The following is a 26,464-nucleotide window of genomic DNA, read 5'->3' as shown; positions in this document are numbered from 1 at the left end:
GCGCCAGATTTACGTATAAGCTAAACAAGCTATAGCTTAGGGCCCCACTCTCTTGCCACCCCCCAAAAAAATCACTATTAATATACAGTACTTCTTAATTGTATTTCAGTTCAACAATTACTTTGATAAAATACATATTTTGTTACGTGCAGATGGCTTTAGATACCTATTAGATCCATGTTGTTGTTGTTGTTGTTGTTTAGTCGTGTCCGACGCTTCGTGACCCCATGGACCAGAGCACGCCAGGCACTTCTGTCTTCCACTGCCTCCCGCAGTTTGGTCAGACTCATGTTTAGGTCCATAAGTTACCATATAGCATATATTCAACACAAAACACAGTGACAATTTGTTGTTGACAAATGACAGATGGACATATAAAGGGTCCCATTACCTTCAGTAGCTTAGGGCCTCATCAAACTTAAATCCGGCCCTGGTTGCATCCTCAGCAGCCCCCTCCATGCTGTCTCTGCAGCTGTCTCTCGATGAATAGGAGTCACTGCTGATCTCCTTCCAACCCCGGGGGAGGAAATGATGGGAGGGTGCCCTCTGGGTTCTCCTGGGGTCTTCCCTCACGCAGCATGATTCGGAGCAGGCCCGATTCCCCCATGACAGCCTTTGATTCCCAGTTCAACCGTTGGGTAAGGTTGATTTGATTCCCTCCCTTGTTCCTGAAGTAGATCTTCACTCTGCCCATCTTCCCTGGGGGTGGGGGGCATTTTGTGGTTTGCCTCAGGTGGCTAAAGGTCTTGGGCCAGCCCAGCAGCTCTCTCGTGGCTCCTTGGTTTGGCGAGAGCCTTCATAGTCACCTCTTAGGTACCAGGTCCATCCGAGGTGCTGCAAGTCCACCAGCCAACTGAGCCCAGGCTGAGTGCAGGTCCCCCCCGACTCATTCCTGACTGTTGGCTTCTACCTGAATGTTCTTTGGTGACCATAGCAACAGCCGTAACCGCCTGCCCCTCCATCTCCCATCCTTCCTTGCAGGTTCATCTCACTCTATGGAAGTGGTTTCCCTGGACCAGTTAACACAGTGTGTATAAAGACATGGCATGCTCATAGTGTCTGTGTGTATGGAAGTGAGATTTATGTGAACACAGTGGACACCGTGTGTGTGTGTGTGCGCGCGCGCGCACGCGCACGCAGTTGCAATTACATTTATTGCTATTTTGTGTGGCCTGGAAGACCTTGCTGTAGTGTTGGGTCTTCTCAGCCTGAAGGACAAAGAGAGACACAGTCGCAGAGCAAGGTTGGGAGATAGTTTGTTCCAACCATTAGCCAGCCACCTGTTCCCAAGAAGATGCTTTAGAGGTGCACAGGACAACAGGGAAGTTTAATCCTAAAATTAATCCTGGGGAGCTGAGGTGAAGAAGTGGGATGCTTCTTCCCTAAAACAAACATGGCAAAGAAGCTCAGATGAGCTTTAGCCCTTGCTGTCCTTATCCAGATCTAACCTGCTTGACACTCAAAAACACTTCACTGAGGCCCAACAAAAAATTTTCAGCCCTCCAGAACTGGAATGAATAAACTGTAACTGATGTGCATTGCTAAAGATGTTTGTTATGTACTCATATTATTTTATCTAGGATGAATACATGTTGGCTTTTGTCTGTCTGTGTGTATCAGAATTAGTAATGTTGTTCCGTGGGCACTGAACACATTGTGTTCTGCAAGCCAGTTGCAGAAGTGGAAAGTCACACAATGTTCTGTCAACATCAGTTCCCCCAGAAAATAATGTGAGCTTAATAATGGGATTAATTTATATTGTTGGTTTGAATCAAGTCTTTAAAAATGACAAGGTATATGTGAGATGACTTCAGGTTTTTTAAATCAGTAATTTGTGGAAATAGACTAGCAAATCCTTGTTATACTGTTGATTTCAAATCTCATTGTGGGATTTCCTGCATTTATTTTCATGCCATCTAACCCACTCTACTGGTGTAGAAAAGATCGATCCCAGCAGAATCGATACTTTCAAATAAATATATTGAGAACTTTGGTGCCCACCTAATGTTTTGGAAGTTTAGAGTTGTTGCTAACTCTGTGGAGGTTTAGCTAATGGTGAATATTCTGTCACAGGCAGTAGAATAACCAGTCTTAACACTGAGAATGTCATAACTTAACTTAGTGCTTCATATATCTAATGAAGAGGACTTAGTCCATGAAATCTTTTGCCAGAATAAATTTCTTTAAGGTGCTACAAGAGTCTTCATTCTTTTTTGCTTTCCCCCTCAATGTTTTAATGAAAGACAAGGGTTGGAGACAGATGACTGATTAAGGGAGCTGCAGATGAAGACATCATTTCCCTTGTTATGAACACTCAGGGTGGTACTCAACCAATTTTTACTTGGAGTATATTAATGACTCTTAGTCGTGTTCATTAATTTCAATGGGCCTGCTCTGAGAAAAACTTAGGTGAATGTTTAGTCCTCATGTTTATTTTATTTTTGTCAATTCGAAAATCTGAAAATTTTATTTTTCAAGAGCTGGATGGGGGCATACCCTATGGACAATAATGAAAACGCCCTAAAATATGATGTGTTAAGGGATGAACTGCTGTGTTTTCACTAACTGAGGAAACTGGGGGAATTGATATTTAATGGCCAAATGATCACATTGTCTGGGTTTGCTGCTGCATAGAGCCGTAAATAAAAAACCCAGCCACATTAAAATGAACTGCAATTTATGTTGACATTTTTTTGCGAGTGTGTTAACGGGTTGCAATGGACATGAATAACTGAGGCTCATTAATTTCAGTGGGAATACTCTGAGTGGGATTTAGTTATAATCCAATATCTTTCTCAATCGGCTTTACACAATTATAGGGAATAAGATGGCAAGCAAGAAGAAGGAAGTTCAGCTACAGGTAGAGATTTTGTCTTTTACCTTAATTATTCAGCTGCTTGCTGGAACACCCAGCACTTTAAAGCTGACAAAACTCTACGTTTGCTTTACTTTAGGCAGTAATACTTACTCAAGAACAATGGGAAGAAATGTTGCTGAAGAAAGGTCTAACAGGTACAATTCCCGCCTTTCCTCTTATATACTAAAGTGTGTGTGTGTAAGCATGTACGCACCAGTTTTTAATTGCGTACATCACTGCAGTGCATTTACAAGTGCATGTACTTTGTAACCCCTTTACTGGATGTTGTATCCTTACAAAAATAAATTCCTGTGCGATTTTAACTTTTCAGAACTTATTTCTTGTAAGTAGTCCAAAAACATGCAGTGAAATAAAGTGTGGAAATATAGGCTGTTATATCTTTAAAATATGCCCTGCCAAGTCAGTCCCAAAATTTCCCTCTTCCCCCAGAATAGGAAAAGATCACACGTTTGGTAAGTTGAAACTTGGTTTACTTACTAACTCTCCAAAGGTCATGTTCATATGCTTTTCCACACATCAGTCAGAAAAGTTGCACAGGCAGTAAAACTTAGCTTAGTTATAAAGTGGTAAAAGTTTCTATACAATTGGTGTAGGAACTTAAGAGTGGCTAGTGAGATCCATGCGGTTGAGCTGGAGCAATCGCCTCAAACCTCTTCACATACTGAGCTGCTCAGGTAGACTGGGGGTAAACAATAGGGTTTATTATCTATTTCCTCCCAAAGTAAGGGGAAGTGACATAGCCAAGCCTGGAAGAACAGTTTACTCTATGGTATTAACTTCTTAATGCATTAATTAGACTTAAGCATGTTGGTTATAAGAGGCCACAAATATTCCCAATGATTCTAGGTGCATTTTATTTTAAAAAATGGGCACCTTAAATGCAAAGAAGTTACACTTACTGTCACATCTAGTCTGACTACCAAGCATAGATGCACAGAACGCCAATGTCTGATTTGCAGGCTACAGAGCTCTTGATTTGAACCCTGTGTACTATAAAATCAGACTACAAAGGCATACATTTTTTGAGTTTTCTGATTTTCATTAAATATGTTTAACAACAACAACAACAACAACAACAATAGTAGTAATAATAATTTTATTATTTATACCCTGCACATCTGGCTGGGTTTCCCCAGCCACTCTGGGCAGCTTCCAACAGAACACAAAGAACTTTCCTAAACAGGGCTGCCTTCAGAGGTCTTCTAAAAGTCAGATAGTTGTTTATTTCCTTGACATCTGCTGGGAGGGCGTTCCACAGGGCGGGTGCCACTACTGAGAAGGCCCTCTGCCTGCTTCCCTGTAACCTCACTTCTCGCAATGAGGGAACCACCAGAAGGCCCTCGGAGCTGGACCTCAGTGTCCGGGCAGAACGATGGGGGTGGAGACGCTCCTTCAGGGGGTGGAGATGCTCCTTCAGGTATACTGGGCCGAGGCCATTTAGGGCTTTAAAGGTCAGCACCAACACTTTGAATTGTGCTCAGAAACGTACTGGGAGCCAGTGTAGGTCTTTCTGCGGCAACCTGGCAGTCGCTGTGTTCACCTGTGCTGGGCCTGCTTCTACCACATTTGGCAGGTTATACTGCTGAAAACAAGTATTGGCATTCTGCCAGCTCTTCAAGACACACCTGTTTAGGCAAGCAGTCCCCTGGATTTGGCCTTCTGGTCTTATTTTTAATTATTTTTAACTGTTTAAATTGTTATGCCTTTTAACTGGCTTGTTTTAATCTATATTTTGATTAACGGAATTTTAATGCTTTGATAAGACTGTCCCATTGTGTATTTTAATTACGTGTGGATTTTATAATTGATTTTATGCTTGTAAACTTAGAAGCCATTTTGGTATACAAGTGGTGTATAAATAAATTTATAGTAGTAACAGATGTAGTGAAACTTAAAACATGTGTTAATTCCTGGAATACGATTGCTTACTACTAGTGATGCATCATGCCTATTATTAATTTGTTAACTTTCCCATAAAACCTGGTAAAAACATGGTTTCAATAGAGGGGCATTTCCCTGCCTCCAAATCAGAAAAAATGGTATCACCCATTTGAAGTTACACATTTTATTTAGGCACTTTGTTGTGTGTTTTCCAGTAGTAGATGTTTATCAGGCTTGGTGCGGACCTTGCAAAGCTGTCTTGAGCTTATTCAGAAAACTAAAAAATGAATATGGCGAAGATGATCTTCTGCATTTTGTGGTGGTAAGGATCCAGATATGAAGCCTTCCAATACCAAACATTTTGGGGGAAGTATACTTTTGTGCTCTGTGACTAATTTCCTTATTGCAGTTTCAGCAAAACACTGAAGAATAAATTCCAAATACAGTGGTACCTCGGGTTAAATACTTAATTCGTTCTGGAGATCCGTTCTTAACCTGAAACTGTTCTTAACCTGAAGCACAACTTTAGCTAATGGAGCCTCCTGCTGCTGCCGTGCCGCCAGAGCACGATTTCTGTTCTCATCCTGAAGCAAAGTTCTTAACCTGAAGCACTATTTCTGGGTTAACGGAGTCTGTAACCTGAAGCGTATGTAACCTGAAGCATATGTAACCCGAGGTACCACTGTACATTGTCATTATTTTATTGCTAGGTTGACTGATTTCAGCTGCTGGAGAAATCCTGTAGTCACATATCAGGGATGCCATATGTTTGGAATTTCCTGGACATATCCAGAATACTGCAGTTGGAAGCAGTGTCTGGGCGGAAATTGCCCCCTCCCCCGAAAAAAAATGTCCAGGAAAATTCAGACATATGGCAACCCATGTCGGCAGTGTCGTTTTTGGCAATTTTCCTGAAAAATAGCCCCAAAACTTCTTCCTTTTTTTTGCAAATTTGCCAATAAAACCTCAACAACAACCTTTCTGCCTGAATTTTCACTGTTTGAAATATGGCAGCCCTATCACATATGAAAAGCTACTGCATAGTTACGAAAGAGGAGAGGAGTAACAGAATTATAATATATAAACCCTAGTGGGTGGCGCTGTCGTCTAAACCACAGAGCCTAGGGCTTGCCGATCGGAAGGTCGGCAGTTTGAATCCCGGCGACGGGGTGAGCTCCCGTTGTTCGGTCCCAGCTCCTGCCAACCTAGCAGTTCGAAAGCATGTCAAAGTGCAAGTAGATAAATAGGTACCGCACCGGCGGGAAGGTGAACGCCGTTTCCGTGCGCTGCTCTGGTTCGCTAGAAGTGGCTTAGTCATGCTGGCCACATGACCCAGAAGCTGTCTGCGGACAAACTCCGGCTCCCTTGGCCTATAGAGCGAGATGAGCACCGCAACCCCAGAGTTGTCCACGACTGGACCTAATGGTCAGGGGTACCTTTACCTTTACCTTTTAGCCACCTTTAAGCTAGAAATACAAAAAATAGTGCAGCTGTAGTTCATCTACAAATAATATTGCAAAAAATAAAAATCAAGCCTTGGGAATACGCAACTTTCAGAAGGAGAGGGTATTCTGCCCTCAAATTTTAGAACACAAAATATTGTTTAACAGATCTTCACTGCTTATTTCAGAGAGTGTTCCACATCCCTAAAGACCAATGTTAAAGATTCTGGATTTTCCAAAATGTTGAAATACTGCTCCCACTGCTGGTTTGGGAAGTGCTGTACACCGCATTCCACATCTATCATGCCATTTCTTATTAAATACCTGGTTTTAATGTTTTTACCTGAAACCCACTTTGATCTGAATTGGGGAAAAGAACGACCAAGCTGTCTTTTAACCTGGTAATGTGTGCAGAGCTTTACACATTTTAATGTCCCATTGATTTCAGTGAAATATTAAGCAAGCATGTGCTTAACTCTTGCTTTCCCTTTAAAACTAATGGGATTTCAGAGTGCTTACCTTTGGCTAGAAGAATGCTATTTATCTCCTTACATTTGCATTTTTCAGTAGCACCATCTATGGTCACATTAACGGTGAAGTCATGCAAACATTTATTTTGAATGGGATCTAAACTGGAAACAAGGCAGGAAGCTATCAGCAGACTGCAAATCAAAACTCTCAGTGAGCCAGCCAGCAATACTCTACAGAGAATCTGCAGTGTTACCTCTGGTTAAGAATTTAACTCATTCTGGAGGTCCGTTCTTAACCCAAAACCATTCTTAACCCGAGGTACCACTCAGGGCCGTCTTAAGCATATCTGGTGCCGTGGTGTGAAGGTCTCTCTGGCTCCCCCCCCCCTTTCCCAGAGCTGCCAACCTTTTTTAGGGAGGACAGTGCTGCCAGCGATGCGCCCAGTGGCGTATCGTGGGTTGTCAGCACCCGGGGCAAGGCAAGTAATTTGCGCCCCCTAACCCGTGGATTTGCGCCCCTAACCCGTGGATTTGCGCCCCCTAACCCATGGATTTGCGCCCCCTAACCCATGGATTTGCGCCCCCTAACCCTAACCCCCAGATGTTGCGCCCAGTGCAGCCGGCCCCCACTGCACCCCCCATGCTACGCCACTGGATGCGCCCAGCTTTGCAGGACTGGAGGAGGCGGGCAGCAACTGAAGGGCAGCTCTTCTGGCGGGGAAGAGGCAGAGGCTGGACGTGGCAACTTCTGGCTCAGCTGGCCACTTCGTGCTGTGGTGGCCACAGTAGGGAGAGGCTCCGGGTGCAACGCCGCTTCAGTGTGGCATGGCGGAGGTGGGCAAGGGCAGCGATCTGATGCCGGGAGGCGCCGCATCCAACCTCTGCCTCTTCCCTGGCACCCTCCAGAACCTGGCGCCCTGGCGCCCTGCACCACTAGATTCTATGGGTAAGATGCCCCTGGTACCACTTTAGCTAATGGGGCCTCCCACTTGTCACCGCGCCACTGGTACGCAATTTCTGTTCTCATCCTGAGTTAAAGTTCTTAACCCGAGGTACTACTTCCGGGTTAGCGGAGTCTGTAACCTGAAGTCTTTGTAATCCAAGGTGTTTGTAGCCCAAGGTACCACTGTATATGGGAATTGCTAAAGCTTGGCTTGTGGATGTTTTGAAAAATAATAATAATATAGGTTATGTATCTGTCCTTCATTTAAGGCAGAAGCTAACAGCATTCCAAGTCTGCTCCCCTTTAAAGATAAATGTGAACCCGCTTTTATCTTCTGTGTGGTAAGTACATGGTGAATGACTTTAGTTTTTGTTTTGCTGGTGACTAATTCTCAGTTAATTCTTCAGATTGAAAAGAGGTGCATCATTGAAGTATGGATTTATATGAAATAGTTGACTATGGAGCTGGAACAACTGACAACAAACTAGTGATAGATGTCAAAATTGAAAAATTGAAAAATTGTCCAGTAGCACCTTCGAGACCAGCTAAGTTTGTTTTAAGTTTGTTTCGTGTGCATGCAGACTTATTCAGTTGAGCTGAGTTCCCATGGAAATCATTGGGGCAAGTCATGATAACTTTTTACATTGATTCCAATAGGCTCAGCTGGAGCTTAACTAACTTTTGGTGCAATCCTATGCATTTTTACTCAGAAGTAAGTCACACTGAGGTCATTGGGACTTACTCCAAAGTAGGTGAACATAGGAATGCGGTCTTACAGTGCCATCTTGTGCAGGTCTCCTCAGAAATAAGTTCAATGAGACTCCCAGGCAAGTGAGTATACCACGCATTTGAAAGATAATGATCAATGCTGATAATTTTTGTTTATTTTAATTATTTTAGATCATTGTGTTTATGGTGTTTTTGTGTTATTTTGAGCAGACTTGGGTGGCTATTCCCAAAAAGGTAGGATATAAAAAATAATTTTTAAGCAAAGATAAATACGTATAGGGTGATAACCAGAGTTAGTCATACTCAGAATAGACCCACTGAAATAATTGGACTTAAGTTATTTAGGTTTGAGTGTGACTCGCCTTGGATACCACTGATAGGATTGCAGCCATAGGCTTCCAGGTTGTTGGAAACGAATAAAGCACATAAAACAAAAGGTTTGCACCTGGAAAATATTTGTTGTTAGAAACCAATTAAAACATACAAAACTATGAGATGTTGCTGAACACTGTTTTATTTGGGCAAATATTATTTGCAGGATGGCAAGATGGTAGACATTGTGAGAGGCGCGAATGGACCTCTTCTGTGTAGGAAAGTCATAGAGATAGTAGAACGAGAGAGAAGAATCGTAGCAGGAGAAGCAGAAAGACCAGAGGTAACTCTGCCTTGACTCAGTATTGGCATATTTTATTAAGAAATACGGTTGCCTTCTCTTTCTAATGCTCTGTGTTCTGCTTTATTGCTGAGATGATTTTTATTCTTTGTACACATTCCTGTTTTCATTGGTTTGAAAGTGCTACCCTGAGTATATGTTCACCCTACATACTTATTGATCCCCCCCCCCCCGTCGGACCATTTCTCTGTTGCAAACTGCTTTGGAAATGATGCAGAGAGTTTTGAAAATTAACTCCAATCCTAAGGGTGCAATTCGCTAGGAGTGCCCATTCATGGTGTCCATGGCTGCCCCTCACCATTAAAGCACATTTGAAACCCATTCCCCACACCCTCAAAGAATTCTGGGCACTGCAGTTTCTTAAGGCTAACTGGGAAGTGTAACTCTTGTGAGGGGTAAACTAGGTGGGTGATGATCTACAATGGCTTATGATCTATGACACTTGCACACGACAATATCAGGTGGAGGCTGAAGTTAATCAGAACAATTCTAGTAAACGTAAATGGACACAGGCACCATTGGACACGTATGAATGTGCAGTTGTGGGTGGCACTGTGGTCTAAACCACTGAGCCTAGGGCTTGCCGATCAGAAGGTCAGCAGTTCGAATTCCCGCGACGAGAAGGTCAGCAGTTCAAATCCCCACGATGGGGTGAGCTCCCGTTGCTCGGTCCCTGCTCCTGCCAACCTAGCAGTTCGAAAGCACATCAAAGTGCAAGTAGATAAATAGGTACTGCTCCAGTGGGAAGGTAAACGGCGTTTCCGTGTGCTGCTCTGGTTCGCCAGAAGCGGCTTAGTCATGCTGGCCACATGACCTGGAAGCTGTATGCCAGCTTCCTCGGCCACTAAAGCGAGATGAGCACCGCAACCCCAGAGTCGTCCGCGACTGGATCTAACAGTTAGGGGGGTACCTTTAACTTTATTTCCATGGGTCTTGTTGTGGGGCAGGGTTGCAGCAAATTTGGGGTTGCACAGATGCACTGGCAGGGCCAGTCCAGCACTCCCACTGGTGCGTCACACAGCCTGGACCCCCACCCAGGTAAGCTGCAGCAGTGCCCGTGTCAAGAGGGTGCCTTTGCAGCTCTGCGACACCCTTTGCAAGGGAGTCCTACCATGTTCAGTGGAACATAATCTCAGAAACGTGCGCACCAGCTTGCTATTTTAAGCACAGAAGTCCCTGTTGGTTCCGAGCGGTGCAGTCATAAACAAATCTACTCCAAATCACACCTCACTGAATTCAGTGGGACTTACTGCCTGTGAGTGGTTATAGGCAGGGATGGCTGATACCCCTTGGGATTGGTGGCATGGGAAGGCAGGGAGCCCAAAGGCGGGGAAGCAGATGGCGCCAGAGCCAATTTATTCTAGTTTTGTCGCCATCTTCCCTCTCCTGAGTTCTACAAGGGGGACCCTGAGACTAAGGAGCCGGAAGGCAGGGGCACACCCTGGGAAGTTGTAAGTAAGAAAGCAGGCAAGGTAACAGCTGCCGTGGGAGGCCCTGAATTCTGTCAGGATGGCAGCTGGGGCGTAGGGAGCGTGGGAGAGCAGCCTTTTCAGCCCATCCAGAAGACACCCCCTAAAACTACTAATAGTGGGGTGGGGGTGGTATATTGAAGAAACACCACAGCAGGGAAGATTATCCCATTCTTCCGAACTGCAATCCTGAACCAGTGCTCTCCTCCCCATCACTGGCTTTTATCCAATCAAAGCTGCCTTACCTTGCTGCTGATGGTATCTATCCATTGATGCTTTCTTGATGCTATCTTTCCATCCATCCATTTGCCTTTGGAGACTCTATATTGGTGATGTTTCATTTCTATACTGTTTGGAAACTTTTGAAAGAACTGTCTCACAATTGCATCCTTACCAAATATTATTTTGAAATAGCTTATTGAAAGAGGACAAAAAAATAGGATTTAGCGAGAAAAAGTCTAAATATCAAATAGAAATTCTGGAGGAAAGAACAAAACTTTTGTTTAAAATGTACAACTATCTGTTGGAATGGGACACTAAGGATGAGTTAATAAAAGAAGTAATGGTAAAGTGGGCAATCGATTTTGGTTACAACATAGAATATGATAAATGGGTAAAACTATGGAACGAATGGATGAAATTTACAGCGTGTTCCACTTTAAGGGAAAACTTAGGGGAAATGATGTACCGTGGTATATTACCCCGGTCAAATTGGCAAAAATGTACAAATTGAGCAATACAGCCTGTTGGAAATGTAAACTTAAGGATGGGGATCTCTACCACATGTGGTGGGAATGTGAAAAGATGAAAAAAAATTGGGACCTAATATACAATGAACTTAAGAAACTTTTAAAGTAGACATTCCCGGAAAAAACTGGAGGCTTTCCTACTAGGGACAATAAGTGAGGAATTAAAAAAGGAGGATCATAAACTATTCCAATATGCCACGGTAGCAGCTAAGATTCTTGTAGCTCAAAAATGAAAGTCACCGGAGAGCCCAACGGTTATGGAATGGCAGGCTAATTTTTTTTAATACACAGAATTAGCTAAAATGACATATAAAATCCGACACCAAAAAGGGACAAAGTTTGAAGAAGAATGGGGTAAATTTGTAGCATATATAGGAATTAACTGTAGAAGTTTAAAAACTACAGCAGGGTTAATATAAATCCTGTGATGTGTATAGAAGTGAATAAGAATCTGTAAGAGAAGATGTATATTAAGAAAACCGCAACTGGGAAGGAAGGAAGTCGAGGCGTGATTTTACGCAGTGTAAATAAGATGACACCAATGATGACTGTAAAGATTGTTTTATTTTGTTTGTGGAAAAATTCAATAAAAAGCATTAAAAAAAACACAACAACAAATATTATTTTGAAAAGTTGGTATGACCGTCATGTAACAGTGAAAACATTTTCAGTTGCCAGAACTTCTGTTTGTGGAGGAGAAAGAATCCGATGAAGAACTGGTAGAAGAAGAAGCTGTCGGCAAGTTTTCCTGATAGATTTTTATTTTTTATTTTTAGATGGGTAGCAAATCAGTGGTGTGATTTGCTGTCGTCGTCCGTTAACCGTTTGTTGGTAGGAATGTCTTAGCAGGAGACAGATGCCCCCGCAACTCCAATGGGGAGGAGTTAAGCATGCTCTTCCCCACCACCCTGCCTCGGGGTCCATAGAACTGTGACTCGCTTCACCTCTGGTTAGTCATGCTGCTTACCAGGTGCTAGAGGTGGAGGGGAAAGGCAGCGGTGAGGTTGGCGCAGTGCAAACACTCAGGTGGGTAGTGTGCCAGCCTCTTCACTGCCACCCCCTCCCTGTCTTCCTCCTTATAAGCAGCAACACAACCAGCCAGAGGGTCAGGGGAGTGCCACTGCCCAGCCACACTGTCCGCTGCGGACTGCAAGGCCAGCACCACATTATGGCCATTGCAGGCCTGCCATACAACAGGGTAGAGTGACCTGTGACCTGGCAAGACATGAAGGCAGGAATTGGTATCTGAATGAAGCAGCAAGACTTTTGAAAGGAAAATGTTTGCACCTGCAGCCACTTAAAGCAAATTCAAAGAAGAGTTTCCCATTCTAATGGCGTGGGTTTTTTTTTTTTTTTTTTTTTGATGCCCAGAGTATTAAAAAATGCCAATCTGTCAGCATTTCAGACCAAATTTTCTGATATCTGAAAAACAACAACCCCATTTGTCATTTTCTTTTTACTCATCTTGGGTAAGAATGCAGACAAAAGAGGCAAATATTTCATGCTGCTGGGGGTACAAATAGGCATGAGTTTTATCAGGACCAATTTTTAATCTTCTGTTCTACTAACTAGACAGACGTAGAGGGAGGTTTTTTGTTGCTAGAAAAATACAAATTGGATAAGGTGGACTTACTGGAACTGATTTTCAGTCAGCTATACTACCAGTGTCTTTTAAACATAGTTTTGTTTGTCCTGATCACATTTCTCATACTTAGCTACCTGTATGATAATGTCATTTGGGATCTCCTTCTTGAAGACACAGATATGAAATTGTGATGTGGTGCTCTTTTTGATGGTCGGATGTGGTCAGATGCCTGTAAGGATTTGCATTTAAATACAGTGGCACCTCGATTTTCGGATGTCTCCATTGCCCAATGTTTTCAAACACCGAAAACCCTGAAGTAAATGCTTCCGTTTTTTAACGTGCCCTGGAAGTCAAACAGCTTCTGCTTGCATGTATCTGTTGTTTTTTTTACAGTTTTCTCGGTTGAATTGGCAGACCGCCCTTTGTGCCTCAGTTTTCGGACTTTTTGGAAGTCGAATGGTCTTCCAGAACGGATTACATTCGAAAACTGAGATACCACTGTAAATCGATCCCACACAGAGGAGGCGTAGGTGTTAGTGCTTGTTAAAGCATTGCAGGCATGTACAGTATCTATAAAAGACCATTTAACATAGGAAGTTACTTAGTACATAGTCTTGTTCCTATATACTGAATGTTGTATACACTCCTGCTTCTCTTTCAGAGGAGGAAAAATACACTGTTGTGATCATAAAACCTGATGCAGTTGAAGCAGGAAAAGTTGAAGAAATTAAACAAACGGTAAAGAAAACTTTTTACCGAAAAATATGAAACAATACTGATTCATTTGAAAACTAGGATGGCAGGAATTTGCTAAGCCAGATGCGCAAAACTTTCATATGAAAACAGACCAAGAGCCATGCGTTTGACACATTATCCTGTTTTTTTTTCCAGCTTCAGGAAGGCCATAAAGAAGCTTACTAAGTTGTCTTACATGCAAGGGGGCTGAAACCATTTTGGTGGGCTGTAAATACTTGCACAGTGATGTATTAAATGCTGTGCTGCTCCCTTGAAAAGCCAGAGAGCTTTGTGGAACAATTTTTGTTTGGCTGCTTACACTCTTCATATTTCCTCTGCATCCAGTGTGGTCCCACCCCTGGTTTGGAAAGCAGTTAACCATAAGCCATATACACAAGCCATATATATCCTGTACCTGTTCTAGCATTTCTTATGAAATCCTGCATTTTGATGTGCTGTCCCACAAAACAGCTTAGATCTGAATTGAGAAAAGCAACTGCATTTTAGACCAGTAATGTGCACACAGTCATTGTGCCAATAACACCAATATACCACTTCATCAAGCACTGTGATAAAACCACTATCTACTCTTGCATTATATGCTTATTTCCCCTCCTCTAGGTTACTAAGCAACAGTGGCTGTAGCAACCTAGAACTTTTTTAACAGGCCAAAACTTAAAGGCAGTATGCCCTGCATTTTCCACAACATATTAATTTCATGGTGAAGAGATTCACAAGCCTTGCTTGCATGAATTTTGAACATCGTACTTGCAACGAGTCACTGCTTTATATATAATATTTCAGGATCGGTTAAATACTTTTGTGCAAAATCAAATTACTGGATGCAAGCTTTTCAGCACAATCCTATCTGTACATTTAACCAATAGCTCAGCCCTAATCTTCTAACAAAAGGGCCGAAGGTGGTGCTGTGGGTTAAACCACAGAGCCTAGGACTTGCTGGTCAGAAGGTCGGCGGTTCGAATCCCGACAACGGGGTGAGCTCCCATTGCTCGGTCCCTGCTCCTGCCAACCTAGCAATTCGAAAGCACGTCAAAGTGCAAGTAGATAAATAGGTACCGCTCCACCGGGAAGGTAAGTGGCATTTCTGTGCGCTGCTCTGGTTCTCCAGAAGCGGCTTAGTCATGCTGGCCACATGTCCTGGAAGCTGTACACTGGCTCCCTCAGCCAGTAAAGCGAGATGAGCGCCGCAACCCCAGAGTCGGGCACGACTGGAGCTAATGGTCAGGGGTCCCTTTACCTTTACCTAATCTTCTAACAATGCTTAGATGATCAGGCAATTTTGTGGGCATGCTGGTCTGCTGTAACAGAGAATGAAAAAGGGTTATCAAAGATGGCTTTCCATCCTAAAAATGATTGGTCACATTAAATTGTATGTTGCACCTCCCTGTTTGTTTAAAGTTTTACATTAAGATTATGGCGATACATGAATTTTTTGAATTTTCATTTGTTCCTTTCTTCAGATCAGATAACTGATCAGTTAAAAGTTCTTTGATTGGTTGCACTGCTTAAACACAGCCTTATAACCCAACCTTTTTTCTTCTGAAATGTGCTCCGATAACTGAAGATTACAGAAGCAGGCTTTAACATTCTTGCAGAAGCCCTGAGGACATTAACGGATGAGCAAGTTAGGGATTTTTATCAAGACAAATCAGAAGAGGTAAGAAGAACAGATAAATGTGGGAGAACATAGCCATTGATGTAGCTAATCAAAATGATTGATTACATGAATTGCATGTTAGCATAGCTGTGGGGAAATAATCTAGTTACTATTTTAACTCACAGAAAAACAATGCTGGCTTTGCTGTGCCTCATCCCTCTTTCCACCATTTCAGGTCCCCATACTGGTCAACAGCAATGGAATTCCCACCAGTTAGCTTCCAGTTGGTCACATCACTCCTGTTTACTGGGAGGCAGAGGCGCAAGGTGGCACCAAGGTCCGCATGGTGCAAATGCACTAGCAGGAGTCTTTTGGGAAATGATTTATAATGAAATGAAAAAAAGAGTAACCTTTGCTAAAATACCAGAAGCCTTTTTATTAGGTATTCTAGGAGTGGTGATTCCAAAAGAACAGAGAAAATGGTTTATGTATGCTGCGATGGCCGCCCGGATGCTGTTAGCTCAAAGGTGGAAAGAGGAAGCAGTCCTGGCCAAAGCAGACTGGCAAACCAAGTTAATAGACTATGCTGAAATGGCAAAACTAACTGGAAAGCTCAGAAATGAAGATGACAAGAAATTTAAAAAAGAATGGGAAATGTTTATCATGTACTTCAAAAAGTATCGCCAACAGGTTAATACACTGGCAGGATTTTAAGAACGCTTGTAATTTTAGAAATAGTGTAGGAAATTTGAGATAAAATAATAATAATTTGGAATAGAAATGATATGCAGTTGAAAAAGAAATTTAAGGAACTAGGGAAGGGGCGGGGGAGGGAAGTCATGGGATTTGGAGAATCCCATTTTATGGATTTGATATGGCTTTTACATACATTTTTCTTTGTTTGCGTTTGTTGTTGTTTGTTTTGTTGAAAAATTAATACAAATATTTTTTTAAATACGAAAGACAAATGCACTAGCAGGAATACTGGATTGGCTCTGCCAGTGCATTTGCCAAGCATCATTCTCGACGTTGCCTGGTCCCTGCCCTCTGCCTTCCGGTGAGCAGCCCCAATGCAACCAGCCAGTGGTCAGCCCACCATGGAACTGCTACTGGATAGAACGTAAACTTCTATATTTGAAATATTTTAGGATCTCAGTAGCATTGCTAGATTAAAGGTAAAGGTAAAGGGACCCGTGACCATTAGCTCCAGTTGTGGCCGACTCTGGGGTTGCAGCGCTCATCTCACTTTATTGGCCGAGGGAGCCGGCGTACAGCTTCCAAGTCATGTGGCCAGCATGACTAAGCCGCTTCTGGCGAACCAGAGCAGCACACGGAAACACCGTTTACCTTCCCGCCGGAGCGGTACCTATTGATCTACTTGCACTTTGACGTGCTTTCGAACTGCTAGGTGGGCAGGGTCTGGGACTGAGCAACGGGAGCTCACCCCGTCGTGGGGATTCGAACTGCAACCTTCTGATTGGCAAGTCCTAGGCTCTGTGGTTTAACCCACAGCGCCACCAGCGTCCCTATTCCTAGATTACCTAATGAATATAACAATATGTTGTTACAGGCACCTTGTATCTCGTTAATAACAGGGAGAAATGTAGTACTAAATTAATTGATGGTGAGTCTTCTTTCCTGGCCCTTAATGACAAAAATACTTTCCCACACCCCCCCCCACACCCCAGATTGACTTTGAAGAGTTTGTTTCGTTTATGCTGTCTGGACCATGCCATGTGCTGATCGTTTCTGAAGGAAAGCAAACACACGAGGTTATGCCTTATTTACAAGAATTGGCTTCTGGAGAGGGAGAGGAGGAGGAAGAAGAGGAGGAGGAAGAAGAGGAGGAGGAAGAAGAGGAGGAAGAAGGGTATCGGAAGCCTCCAAGTGAAGCGCCAGCCAGGTAGATTCCAACATGGAGTGCGTGAGTATATGGGTGTGCAGGTGGATGTGATTCCTCCGACCCAATATGTGATTGACAGTAATATTGCTTGCACATTGGATACCATGTGCAGGATTTTTCAAATCCACCCCGGTATTTCAAGTGTGCCTTCATGCTAGGCAATATCAGATTTACTTCACTCATTCAATTATTTATTTATTTATTTACTTCTTTCATTTCTATACCGCTTTATATTTTAACAGCATATTAAAACACCAATAAAACAATCCAGAATCAAACATTTCTGAAGAAAGTCAACTGTACAGTATACAGTCAAAGCAACATAATTAACAGAAAACTAAAATATTATCTTAAAAAAATTCAAAAATAAACGTAACAAAGGAGGTCAATTACAGAATACATATTTAACACAAACAAAGTTAACAAAAAGAATCTTAAATATTTCAAACTGAGAAGATCCAAAATTGAGAAGATCCATTTGGAGGCACCAAATTTTGGCCTACAAAAATTTACCAAAGTCTGCCCTTGTACACACCAGCCCCCCCTCTCTCTTGCCTCTGAAATTATGTTTTGAATTATGTCTGTCTATTGCAGCAAGATTAGTGTTTCACGGCCAAGTCTCTAAATTTCACCTCAAAGCTATTGTGATACATTAAGTGCTCATTTTGTACTTTGTAAAATGTTTAACAGTGGTTACATTTATATTATTTTACCCTTTATTAGCTTGAAAGGGTTCTTGGAAGGCCAAGCTATATCAGATTTATGTGACGTTCATGACAGAGTAGAAGAAGCAAGCCGCGAATTGGCCTTCTTCTTCCCTGATTTTTCCAAGCCGAAGAAAAGCCCAGCTCTTGAAAAAACAGTGGCCTTGATTAGACCTTCTCTCTTGAGGGAAAGGAGAGGTTAGTGAACATCAATACACAATTCTCTCCGTATTCTTGACATGTTGCTGGGTCCAGAAATGTGGCCGCAGAAGGCATTCTTGCATTGACTCTGTACCAGGGACTGCTATGCGCAGGGCAGTATCTTACAATACCCAACATAATAATAATAATAATAATAATAATAATAATAATAATAATAATACCTTTATGTACTGAAGTTCTCACCCTGGGCCAGCAGGGGGATACTGTACATAGTTATGCAAATAAGGGATCGAAAGTGACGTTCAGTGATTGGATAGTTTTAGAAAATTGTTACAGTTACATTGTACTGGAGCTCTATATAAGCAGGCTGACTGAACCGTTCAGTTCAGTTCTGTTCTGGCCTGTGAATAAACAAGAGCTGTTTGAAGAATCGCTGTGTCGTATGATATGTTCACCCACAACTTAACAATTGTCAATGTACAACCTGTACAATTGTCAATGTACAACCTGTACAATTGTCAATGTACAACTGATTATTATACTTCTATATCTCCTGCCTGAGGGTAGAAGATTAAAGAGGTGCTGGCCGGGGTGTGAATCGTCCCTGAGAATTTTTCTCGCTCTCCTAAGGCAACGATCCCTTGCGATGTCATCTAACGGGCTCAGGGGACAGCCCATGATATCATGAGCTGTGTTCACTACCCTCTGTAAAGACTTTCTGTCCGTGGCTGTCAAGCCAACGTACCACACTGTGATGCAATATGAGAGGACACTTTCTATTGTAGAAGGAGGTCATCAATTGTTGTTTAACATTGTTCTTTCACAAGACCCTGAGAAAATGGAGTCTCTGTTGGGCCTTCCTAACCACCTGAGTTATATTGTTTTTCCAAGTGTCTTCACACTTGATGAACTCCCAGGAATTTAAAGGAAGAGACTCTCTCCACACACACACACACCCTATATACAAGGCTGCTGGTTCCCCTCTCTTCCTCCAAAAGTCCAACACCATCTCCTTTGTCTTGCTAATATTTAGGTGCAAGTTATTCTCTAAGCACCATGTAGATACTTTCTGAACCTCCCCCCCCCCCCGTACGCTGATTCATCACCTGTAATTAGACCCATTATGGTAGTATCACCTGCAAACTTAATAATTACAGTGGATGGATCAGATGAAATACAGTCATATGTATACAACAAGTACAGGTAGGGACTCAGCGCACATCAAAACACAATGGGTTTTGATGTTAAAAGCTGCACAGCACAATATGGCTGCCACGAGGGGCGTGGCCTAACAAAAAACTCGAGAGGCAGCCATTTCCAAGGGATGCGATGGCAGTGGCCTGGCTGGGTGGGCGAGAATGCCCCTACTTTTTGAAAGCAGCCGCCTCCCCAGTCTTGCTGTATCCACAGAGTACCGTGGGGTGGGGTGCCTACATGTGTTAACTGTTAATCATCTTTTGCATGCAGATTCTATTCTGAAAAGGATTGAGGAGGATGGCTTTCAGATAGCGATGCAAAGAGAAATCGTCTTAACAGAAGAGGAAGCTCGTGAGTTTTACAAAGAGCACGAAGGTCAAGATTATTTCCCAGCTCTCCTGGAACAAATGACCAGGTGCGCCACTTGAGAAGCAAGAGCTTTAAATGCAGGGAGATAAATTTATTTTACACACTGCAACTCTGAAACTTGGTGGAAGGGTGAGAATCAAATATTAATCAGGGATGTATAAAATGAGTACAAAATCACAGGTACAGAATGTATTACATACACAGCCTCTGGTTCAAGCTGCCCTCATGGGATCCCAAACTGAGCAGCGAATCATATTATTGTCTACTGTTCAACTTCATGGGGCATCTGCCATTTAATTTAGCCCTTCTCAGTGATGGGACTGGCACCACCACTAGAGTTCCAGTTTTTCTGGTAAAATGGACAATCAGATGGTGATCAGTTTTGGGGAGAATGCCGGGCAAAGTTGAGATTACTTCCAGACAAGGAGGGAATGCTATCTATTTGGTCCTATATTAAGATAAAGTTATGTGTACGGGTCCCATAAGTAAAACAGACCAACAGAAAACACAAAAAAATAACCTAGGCTCCTGTGTATCCACTTTTTTAATGAATAAATTTATTTAAAATGCTAGGAATATTGTGCGTAGCATATTTCTCAAACTAGTGGGGAGGCTGCATTTAACCAAGTATTTCCCCCTTTTTTCTGTGTAGTTTGTTTAATAAATTCCTTACTTTATTGGCAACCCTGACTTAGCTATTTCAGTTAATAGCAGAGCACTTAGAATCACTTTGGTATGAATGATTCACATGGAATTTGTTAATGGTTTTATAAATGCAAAAGAGAGAGCTAAACATGAGTTTGTAACAGGTCTTTTTAAAAACCTTCTGCTGTATTTGCACCGGACAGCGGACCAACTCTTGCACTTGCTTTGGTACGAGAAAATGCGATACAGAAATGGAGAGCTTTACTAGGCCCAAAGATAGTAGAAGAAGCAAAGGAACAATGCCCAACAAGGTATTTAAAAAAACAAACAAACCACACATACAAATACATTGCATTCTGATAGATGGAGACGATAGAGCATAAGTAAAGTTAAATATGTTGTAACTTGTTTGACAATAGTGCCATCCTCTGGACAGTGTTGCATGCTTTCTTCTGCTACATTTCCCCCCCTGTGCCATTGAACCCATATTTTAGTGGTTAGCGTATTCTAAAAATGATTGCATTGTTTTGTCAATGTCCTGATTTGACAAAGGTGAAAAAGTTGCATCTCTGAATAATGCAAATTCGCAGATCCCTGTGACCTAACCTGTCAGTAATGTGGGGGAGGGGGGACTGTTTCCCCAGGCTGAACCCCAACTACATCCTTTTGTAGGGGGATAACTTGGAAAGGGGACGCGGGTGGCGCTGTGTTCTAAACCACTGAGCCTAGGACTTGCCGATCAGAAGGTCGGCGGTTCGAATCCCAGCGATGGGGAGAGCTCCTGTTGCTCGGTCCCTGCTCCTGCCAACCTAGCAGTTCAAAAGCATGCCAAAAAGTGCAAGTAGATAAATAGGCGGGAAGGTAAACGTCATTTCCGCGCACTGCTCTGGTTTCACCAAAAGCGGCTTAATCATGCTGGCGACATGACACAGAAAAACTTTATGCGGACAAACATCGGCTCCCTTGGCCAGTAAAGTGAGATGAGCGCCACAACCCCAGAGTCGTTCACGACTGGACTTAACTATCAGGGGTCCTTTACCTTTTTTAACTTGGAAACATAAAGCTTCTGTTCCTATATCTAATTTCCTGATTTCGTGGTCTCTAGTTTACGTGCTGAGTTCGCGGTTGACAACACACCCATCAATCAACTTCATGGAAGCACAACCTCGGAACAAGCTGCAAAGGAACTGGAATTCTTCTTTCCTGTGCAAAACACTTTTGCTGTCATTAAACCCACTGCTTTTGAGGAGCACAAAGGTAAAAAGCCGGAGGATAGTACACCCACCCACTCTTAGGCATTCCTTAGGCCAGGGGTCAGCAAACTTTTTCAGCAGGTGGCCGGTCTACTGTCCCTCAGACTTTGTGGGGGGCTGGATTATATTTTGGAGAGAGAAAAATGAATGAATTCCTGTGCCCCACAAATAACCCAGAGATGCATTTTAAACAAAAGCACACATTCGACTCATGTAAAAATCCGCGGGCCGGATTTAGAAGGCGATTGGGCCAGATCTGGCTCCCCGGGCCTTAGTTTGCCTACCTATGCCTTAGGCATTTCAGGAAGGAGCACGATAGTACCTTCAAACCCCACCCCCCCCAAGATGCTGATGTCTCTCCCAGTTATTTCAAACACTTTGATCATGTGTACAGTGTTGATGATCATGGACCAATCATGTTGTTCGGATGCCTGATGATCATCTTCCAAAGCAACTACTCTATTCTGAACTTAAAAATGGTAAGCATAATGCTGGTGGTCAACAAAAGAGGTTCAAAGACTCTCTCAAGGCAAAACTAAAAATATGGAGTATAAACTGGGAAACACTGGCCTGCGAGCACTCCAGATGGAGAACAGCCTTGACCAAAGGTGTCATGGACTTTGAAGACACTTGAACTCATGATGAAAGGGAGAAACGCACTAAGAGGAAGGCACCCTTGGCAAACCCTCACCACGATCAACTCCGCCCAGAAACCTATGTCCCCACTATGGAAGGACATGTGGATCCAGAATTGGCCTCCACAGTCACTTACGGACTGACTTTTAAAACTGTGTTTATGGAAGACCATCTTACTCCGCTGTGAGTGATCGCCTAAGAAGAAGTATCTGGACAAGGATAGCCTAACTTCCATTGTCAATGCTCTGCTAACCTCTAGGGTAGAATACATCAACACATTTTATGTAGGGCTGCCTCTGAAGACTGTCCGGAAACTTCAGTTGGTGCAAAATTTGGTGGCCAGGTTGCTCAATGGGGCAAGACGGTTTGGGCATATTACACCGATCCTGGTCCGACTAGCTGCCGATCACCTTCTTGGCCCAACTCAAAGTGCTGGTTTTGACTATAAAGCCTTAAATGGCTCAGGACCGCAGTAACTCAAGGACTGCCTCTCTCCACATGAACTGACCCTGACCCTGTCATCATAATCTAAGGCCCTTCTTTGAGAAGTCTGGAGGGAGGCAACATAAGAAAGGGCCTTCTTTGCAGTGGCTCCCCCCTTGTAGAATGCTCTCTCTAAAGAGGCTCACCTTCATTTTACACCTTTCAGCGCCCGGCAGAAACCTTCCTTTTCAACCAGGCCTTTGGCTGATAAATATTCTATGCCCTTTTAAATGTGTTTGTGGCAGGGGGTGCAGGGAGAGGAGTTTATTGGTTTGTGGTTTTTTCTTCTTGTTTTTATTATGTGCCAGGGAACTGCCATCAGTGCCGGAGGGAGAGAGCAAAATCCAGAGGGATTCCAGAGAGTGTCCAGGGATCGGGAGAAGCAGCCCATCTTCTGGGGAAGAGAATCAGCGTAGCACCAGTGGAGAAGGGGGGCAGATGGGGGAAGTGGCGAGGCGGTCCCATGACTCCTTGCCAGGGACCAGCGGGGAGAGTAGGGGTCCTCCGCTGCCTACGCCCTCCTTGCGCAGAAGGCTTTCGCGCAGAGAGAGTAGGAGGAGACTAGGCGTCAAAGAGCTTCTTTGCTGGAAGAAGTTTAAGAAACGCCCACTGACGGATTCTGCCAGCGATTGAGTCTTTAACTGGTCTTTAAAAGTTTAAGAACTTTTGAAGTTCTCAGTTCTAAACACACTTTCCCCCATTTTAGATGAAATTATAGAAGAAGTAAAACAGGCTGGATTCATCATATCTGAAATGAAAGAAACAAACATCTCTTCCGAGTTGGCAGCGCAGTTTTATAAAAACCAAGAAGGAAAACCCTTTTATGATCAGCTTATAAATTATATGTCTGAGTAAGTGCCTGTTTTTTGTTTTAATTAAATCCACAGGAAGTATAGCAGGCCTAACTTGGAAGTCAACAAGCAGGCAGACAGCTTCTGGTACTGTCATGGATGTTTTAGGTATTTTTTGCCCCTAGGGAGGAGACTCTTCCTGGACCACTTTGGACTAAGGATCAAAGAGCAGCCCCATATTACGACATCTTCCTTCGCTCAGCAGTGGAGGGTGGGACCTCAGCAGTTCCAAAATGGTGTTCTGGAACTTCATGGCTGGGTTTGCTAAGGTGGTGGCAATGAATATGGCAAACAAAGCAGCATAAGGAATAGGAAGGAAGGAGCTTGCTGCTGAGTCTTCCTGGCAAAAGGAAAATGACTTGTTTTGAATTCCTATACAGTGGTACCTCGCAAGACGAATGCCTCGCAAGACAAAAAACTCGCTAGACGAAAGGGTTTTTTGTTTTTTGAGCTGCTTTGCAAGACGATTTTCCCTATGGGCTTGCTTCGCAAGACGGAAACGTCTTGCAAGTTTGTTTCCTTTTTCTTAACACCGTTAATACAGTTGCGACTTGACTTCAAGGAGCAACTCATAGAACGCGGTGTGGTAGCCTTTTTTGAGGTTTTTAAAGACTTTGGTGATTTTTGAAGCTTTTCGAAAACTTTCCCGACACCGTGCTTCGCAAGACGAAAAAGAATCGCAAGACGACAAAACTCGCGGAACGAATTGATTTCGTCTTGCGAGGCACCACTGTATAAAAGGGTTTGGGAACCACTGCATTTAGTATCCAAAAAGCCATCCAGTCATCATAACACTAATTTTATGCTCCCTTCAACGTTTACAAAATATATCCTTAAACATGGATGAACAAATATTGCAGATTCATGGATGTCAATGTCATATACTGTATTTAACAGTCACCCCTGCATTTTTGTTTTACAGTGGTGACTCGCAAGACGAAATTAATTCGTTCTGCGAGTTTTGTCGTCTTGCGATTTTTTTCGTCTTGCGAAGCACGGTGTCGGGAAAGTTTTGGAAAAGCTTCAAAAATCACCAAAGTCTTTAAAAACCTCAAAAAAGGCTACCACACCGCGTTCTATGAGTTGCTCCTCGAAGTCAAGTTGCAACTGTATTAACGGTGTTAAGAAAAAGGAAACAAACTTGCAAGACGTTTCCGTCTTGCGAAGCAAGCCCATAGGGAAAATCGTCTTGCGAAGCAGCTCAAAAAACAAAAAACCCTTTCGTCTAGCGAGTTTTTTGTCTTGCGAGGCATTCGTCTTGCGAGGTACCACTGTAGTGTGTGTTTTAAATCCTTAACTTCCTGCAAGGAATACTTCCTGTATTTCATGTTGAAATACATGCATATCTTCTGGGTTTTCTATGATCCAGATTCCCAAGTTTAACTGGGAACTCCCTTCCTGGTATCAAATTGCACCTTGTCAATTTTTCCTTTGTAGTCTTATCCAAGTTACAATCCACCCATCTAGATTTTGTAAAGCTAATTTTATATGCAGAAATAGCGCTGAATTATTATTTAAACTGGTTTGAAAGTTATTCAAAGATATTTACAGGATGCTGTACAATGTCTGATTTCCTCTGAGCCTGAACTGGCAAAAAGACTCAACAAAACTCCTTTGGGAGTTAAGGTTCAGCAGTATCTGGAGGGCCAAAGGTTCCCCACCCTTGTCTTAGGATAAAAAAATCTGTTAAAATTCATTAAGAACCCTGAACTATCAGTTCCATGCAGGATTAAAACTAAAGTGGCAGAAGTACATAATGTGACTGATGAAACTTCATTGAGTTTGCAAAACAATTTTTCACACATGCAAATAGTAATTTGGTGAAATTGAAACGCCCTGTTTTTAAAAAGGTTTTTCATCCAGAGCCTTTCAGCTGCTGCATGTAGAAAAAGAGTGCTCAGAATGTGCACTGTGCAACATCCTGATGTTCTGTGGTGCAAGCATGTTGCAAAATGGTCTGTTTTATTTTTGTTAGAGCAGAGAAGGTTGTTAATCTACCTTCAGCATCAGTAGTAGTGTAGTTATCTCATGTAAAGCTTTTAGACAAATGGGAAATGGGTAGATCACTGGTACATAACTGCAAAAATGAGTGAAAACTGCCCCACCTATATCCCATGCGTAATTTGGATACCATGGACTGTGCTGCTTTAGGATAAACATATACCTCTGATATATTATCATAGGCAGCATTCTGATATGAACTTGCCTTGCTCATCTTGTGCAGAATGTCCTGCTAGTTATGTCAACACCAGCAGCTACAGAATCAGATTGTTAGCGTAACATAAATCTTTGAATGCCTTGGTTTTTCCAGTGGCCCCTCAATGGTGATGATTCTAACCAAAGAAAATGCTGTGGAGGAATGGCGGCAATTAATGGGACCGACAGATCCAGAACAAGCAAAAGAAACTCATCCCACCTCATTACGGGCTAAATTTGCAAAAGATATTTTGCGCAACGCTGTTCACGGATCGTCTAATGCAGAACATGCTGTGCAGAGCATTAATTTCGTCTTTGGAGATATTGATCTAGAGGACCTAAAACACAAATATGTCTATGTCTAGTAGAATGGTCAATGTGATTTTTTATTTGCAATATATGCCATAACTAATAAATGAATTAGACTTGTCTTTTTCTGATTAGCATTGTGTTACTAGTCAATATTGCAACTTGGAACTGTTCCACAGTGATAACAGTGGAAATCTTGCCTTTGGCTTCAAGGAGGAAATTGCATCCTCTGATGGGGCCTACATTACATTCTAGCAGAGTGATGTTCTACACCTTGGATGGCGAGGCTTAACGACAAGAATTTCACCATCATCAAACATCGTTTGTATAATACAAACGTGACTGAACATTGTGCTTGTAGTTCTTTCTGTGGTTAATATTGCAAAGTAATTGCATAATACGCCACTAACAGCTTTTAGACCTATTGATGATTACACGTTTCAGGAAGCTATTACTTCTGGCAGTTTGTATATGGCTGTGTTGGTGGGAAACTCTGGCACTTTCTACCCCACAACTTGGTTCAGTAATATAAAATTAAGCAAAAAGTGGTATTTGATCCTTTTTTAAAAAAACCTCTGTCTCTC

The 26,464-nt window shown here is 42.7% G+C and overlaps 2 protein-coding genes across 7 annotated transcripts in view; one reads left to right on the top strand and one right to left on the bottom strand.

The window, feature by feature from the left end:
• The window catches only part of LOC308570356 (uncharacterized protein), a 57,482-nt gene extending 56,589 nt beyond the window's left edge, over positions 1-893 (bottom strand). The window contains exon 1 of one of the 2 annotated variants that reach the window (XM_081165098.1): positions 807-893. The gene's annotated coding sequence lies outside the window, so the exon portion shown is untranslated. Of the gene's footprint in view, positions 1-573 lie in introns of both variants that reach the window. The other variant, XM_081165097.1, reaches the window with a different exon arrangement.
• A 36-nt stretch (positions 894-929) lies between these two features.
• Positions 930-26,002, top strand: NME8 (NME/NM23 family member 8). 5 transcript variants are annotated; one of them, XM_081165169.1, is made up of 16 exons: positions 930-1,027; positions 2,820-2,860; positions 2,955-3,012; positions 4,978-5,081; positions 7,884-7,955; positions 8,882-8,998; positions 11,906-11,972; positions 13,481-13,557; positions 15,140-15,232; positions 16,861-17,075; positions 17,799-17,977; positions 19,409-19,553; positions 20,356-20,463; positions 21,258-21,409; positions 23,231-23,375; positions 25,687-26,002. In XM_081165169.1, exons 2-16 carry the CDS (start codon positions 2,828-2,830, stop codon positions 25,934-25,936), a joined length of 1,815 nt encoding a protein of 604 aa, XP_081021295.1. In that variant the 5' UTR covers positions 930-1,027; positions 2,820-2,827; the 3' UTR covers positions 25,937-26,002. The 5 variants fall into 5 exon arrangements, with proteins under 5 accessions (XP_081021295.1, XP_081021293.1, XP_081021296.1 ...); XM_081165167.1 differs by having other exon boundaries at positions 4,975-5,081; XM_081165168.1 differs by lacking the exon at positions 930-1,027 and adding an exon at positions 1,621-1,730 and having other exon boundaries at positions 4,975-5,081.
• The last annotated feature ends 462 nt before the right edge of the window (positions 26,003-26,464 follow it).

Source organism: Podarcis bocagei, assembly GCF_964188305.1.
Source record: "Podarcis bocagei genome assembly, chromosome: 12".
Lineage (NCBI taxonomy): Eukaryota > Metazoa > Chordata > Lepidosauria > Squamata > Lacertidae > Podarcis > Podarcis bocagei.
This window is presented reverse-complemented; position numbering and strand designations above follow the sequence as displayed.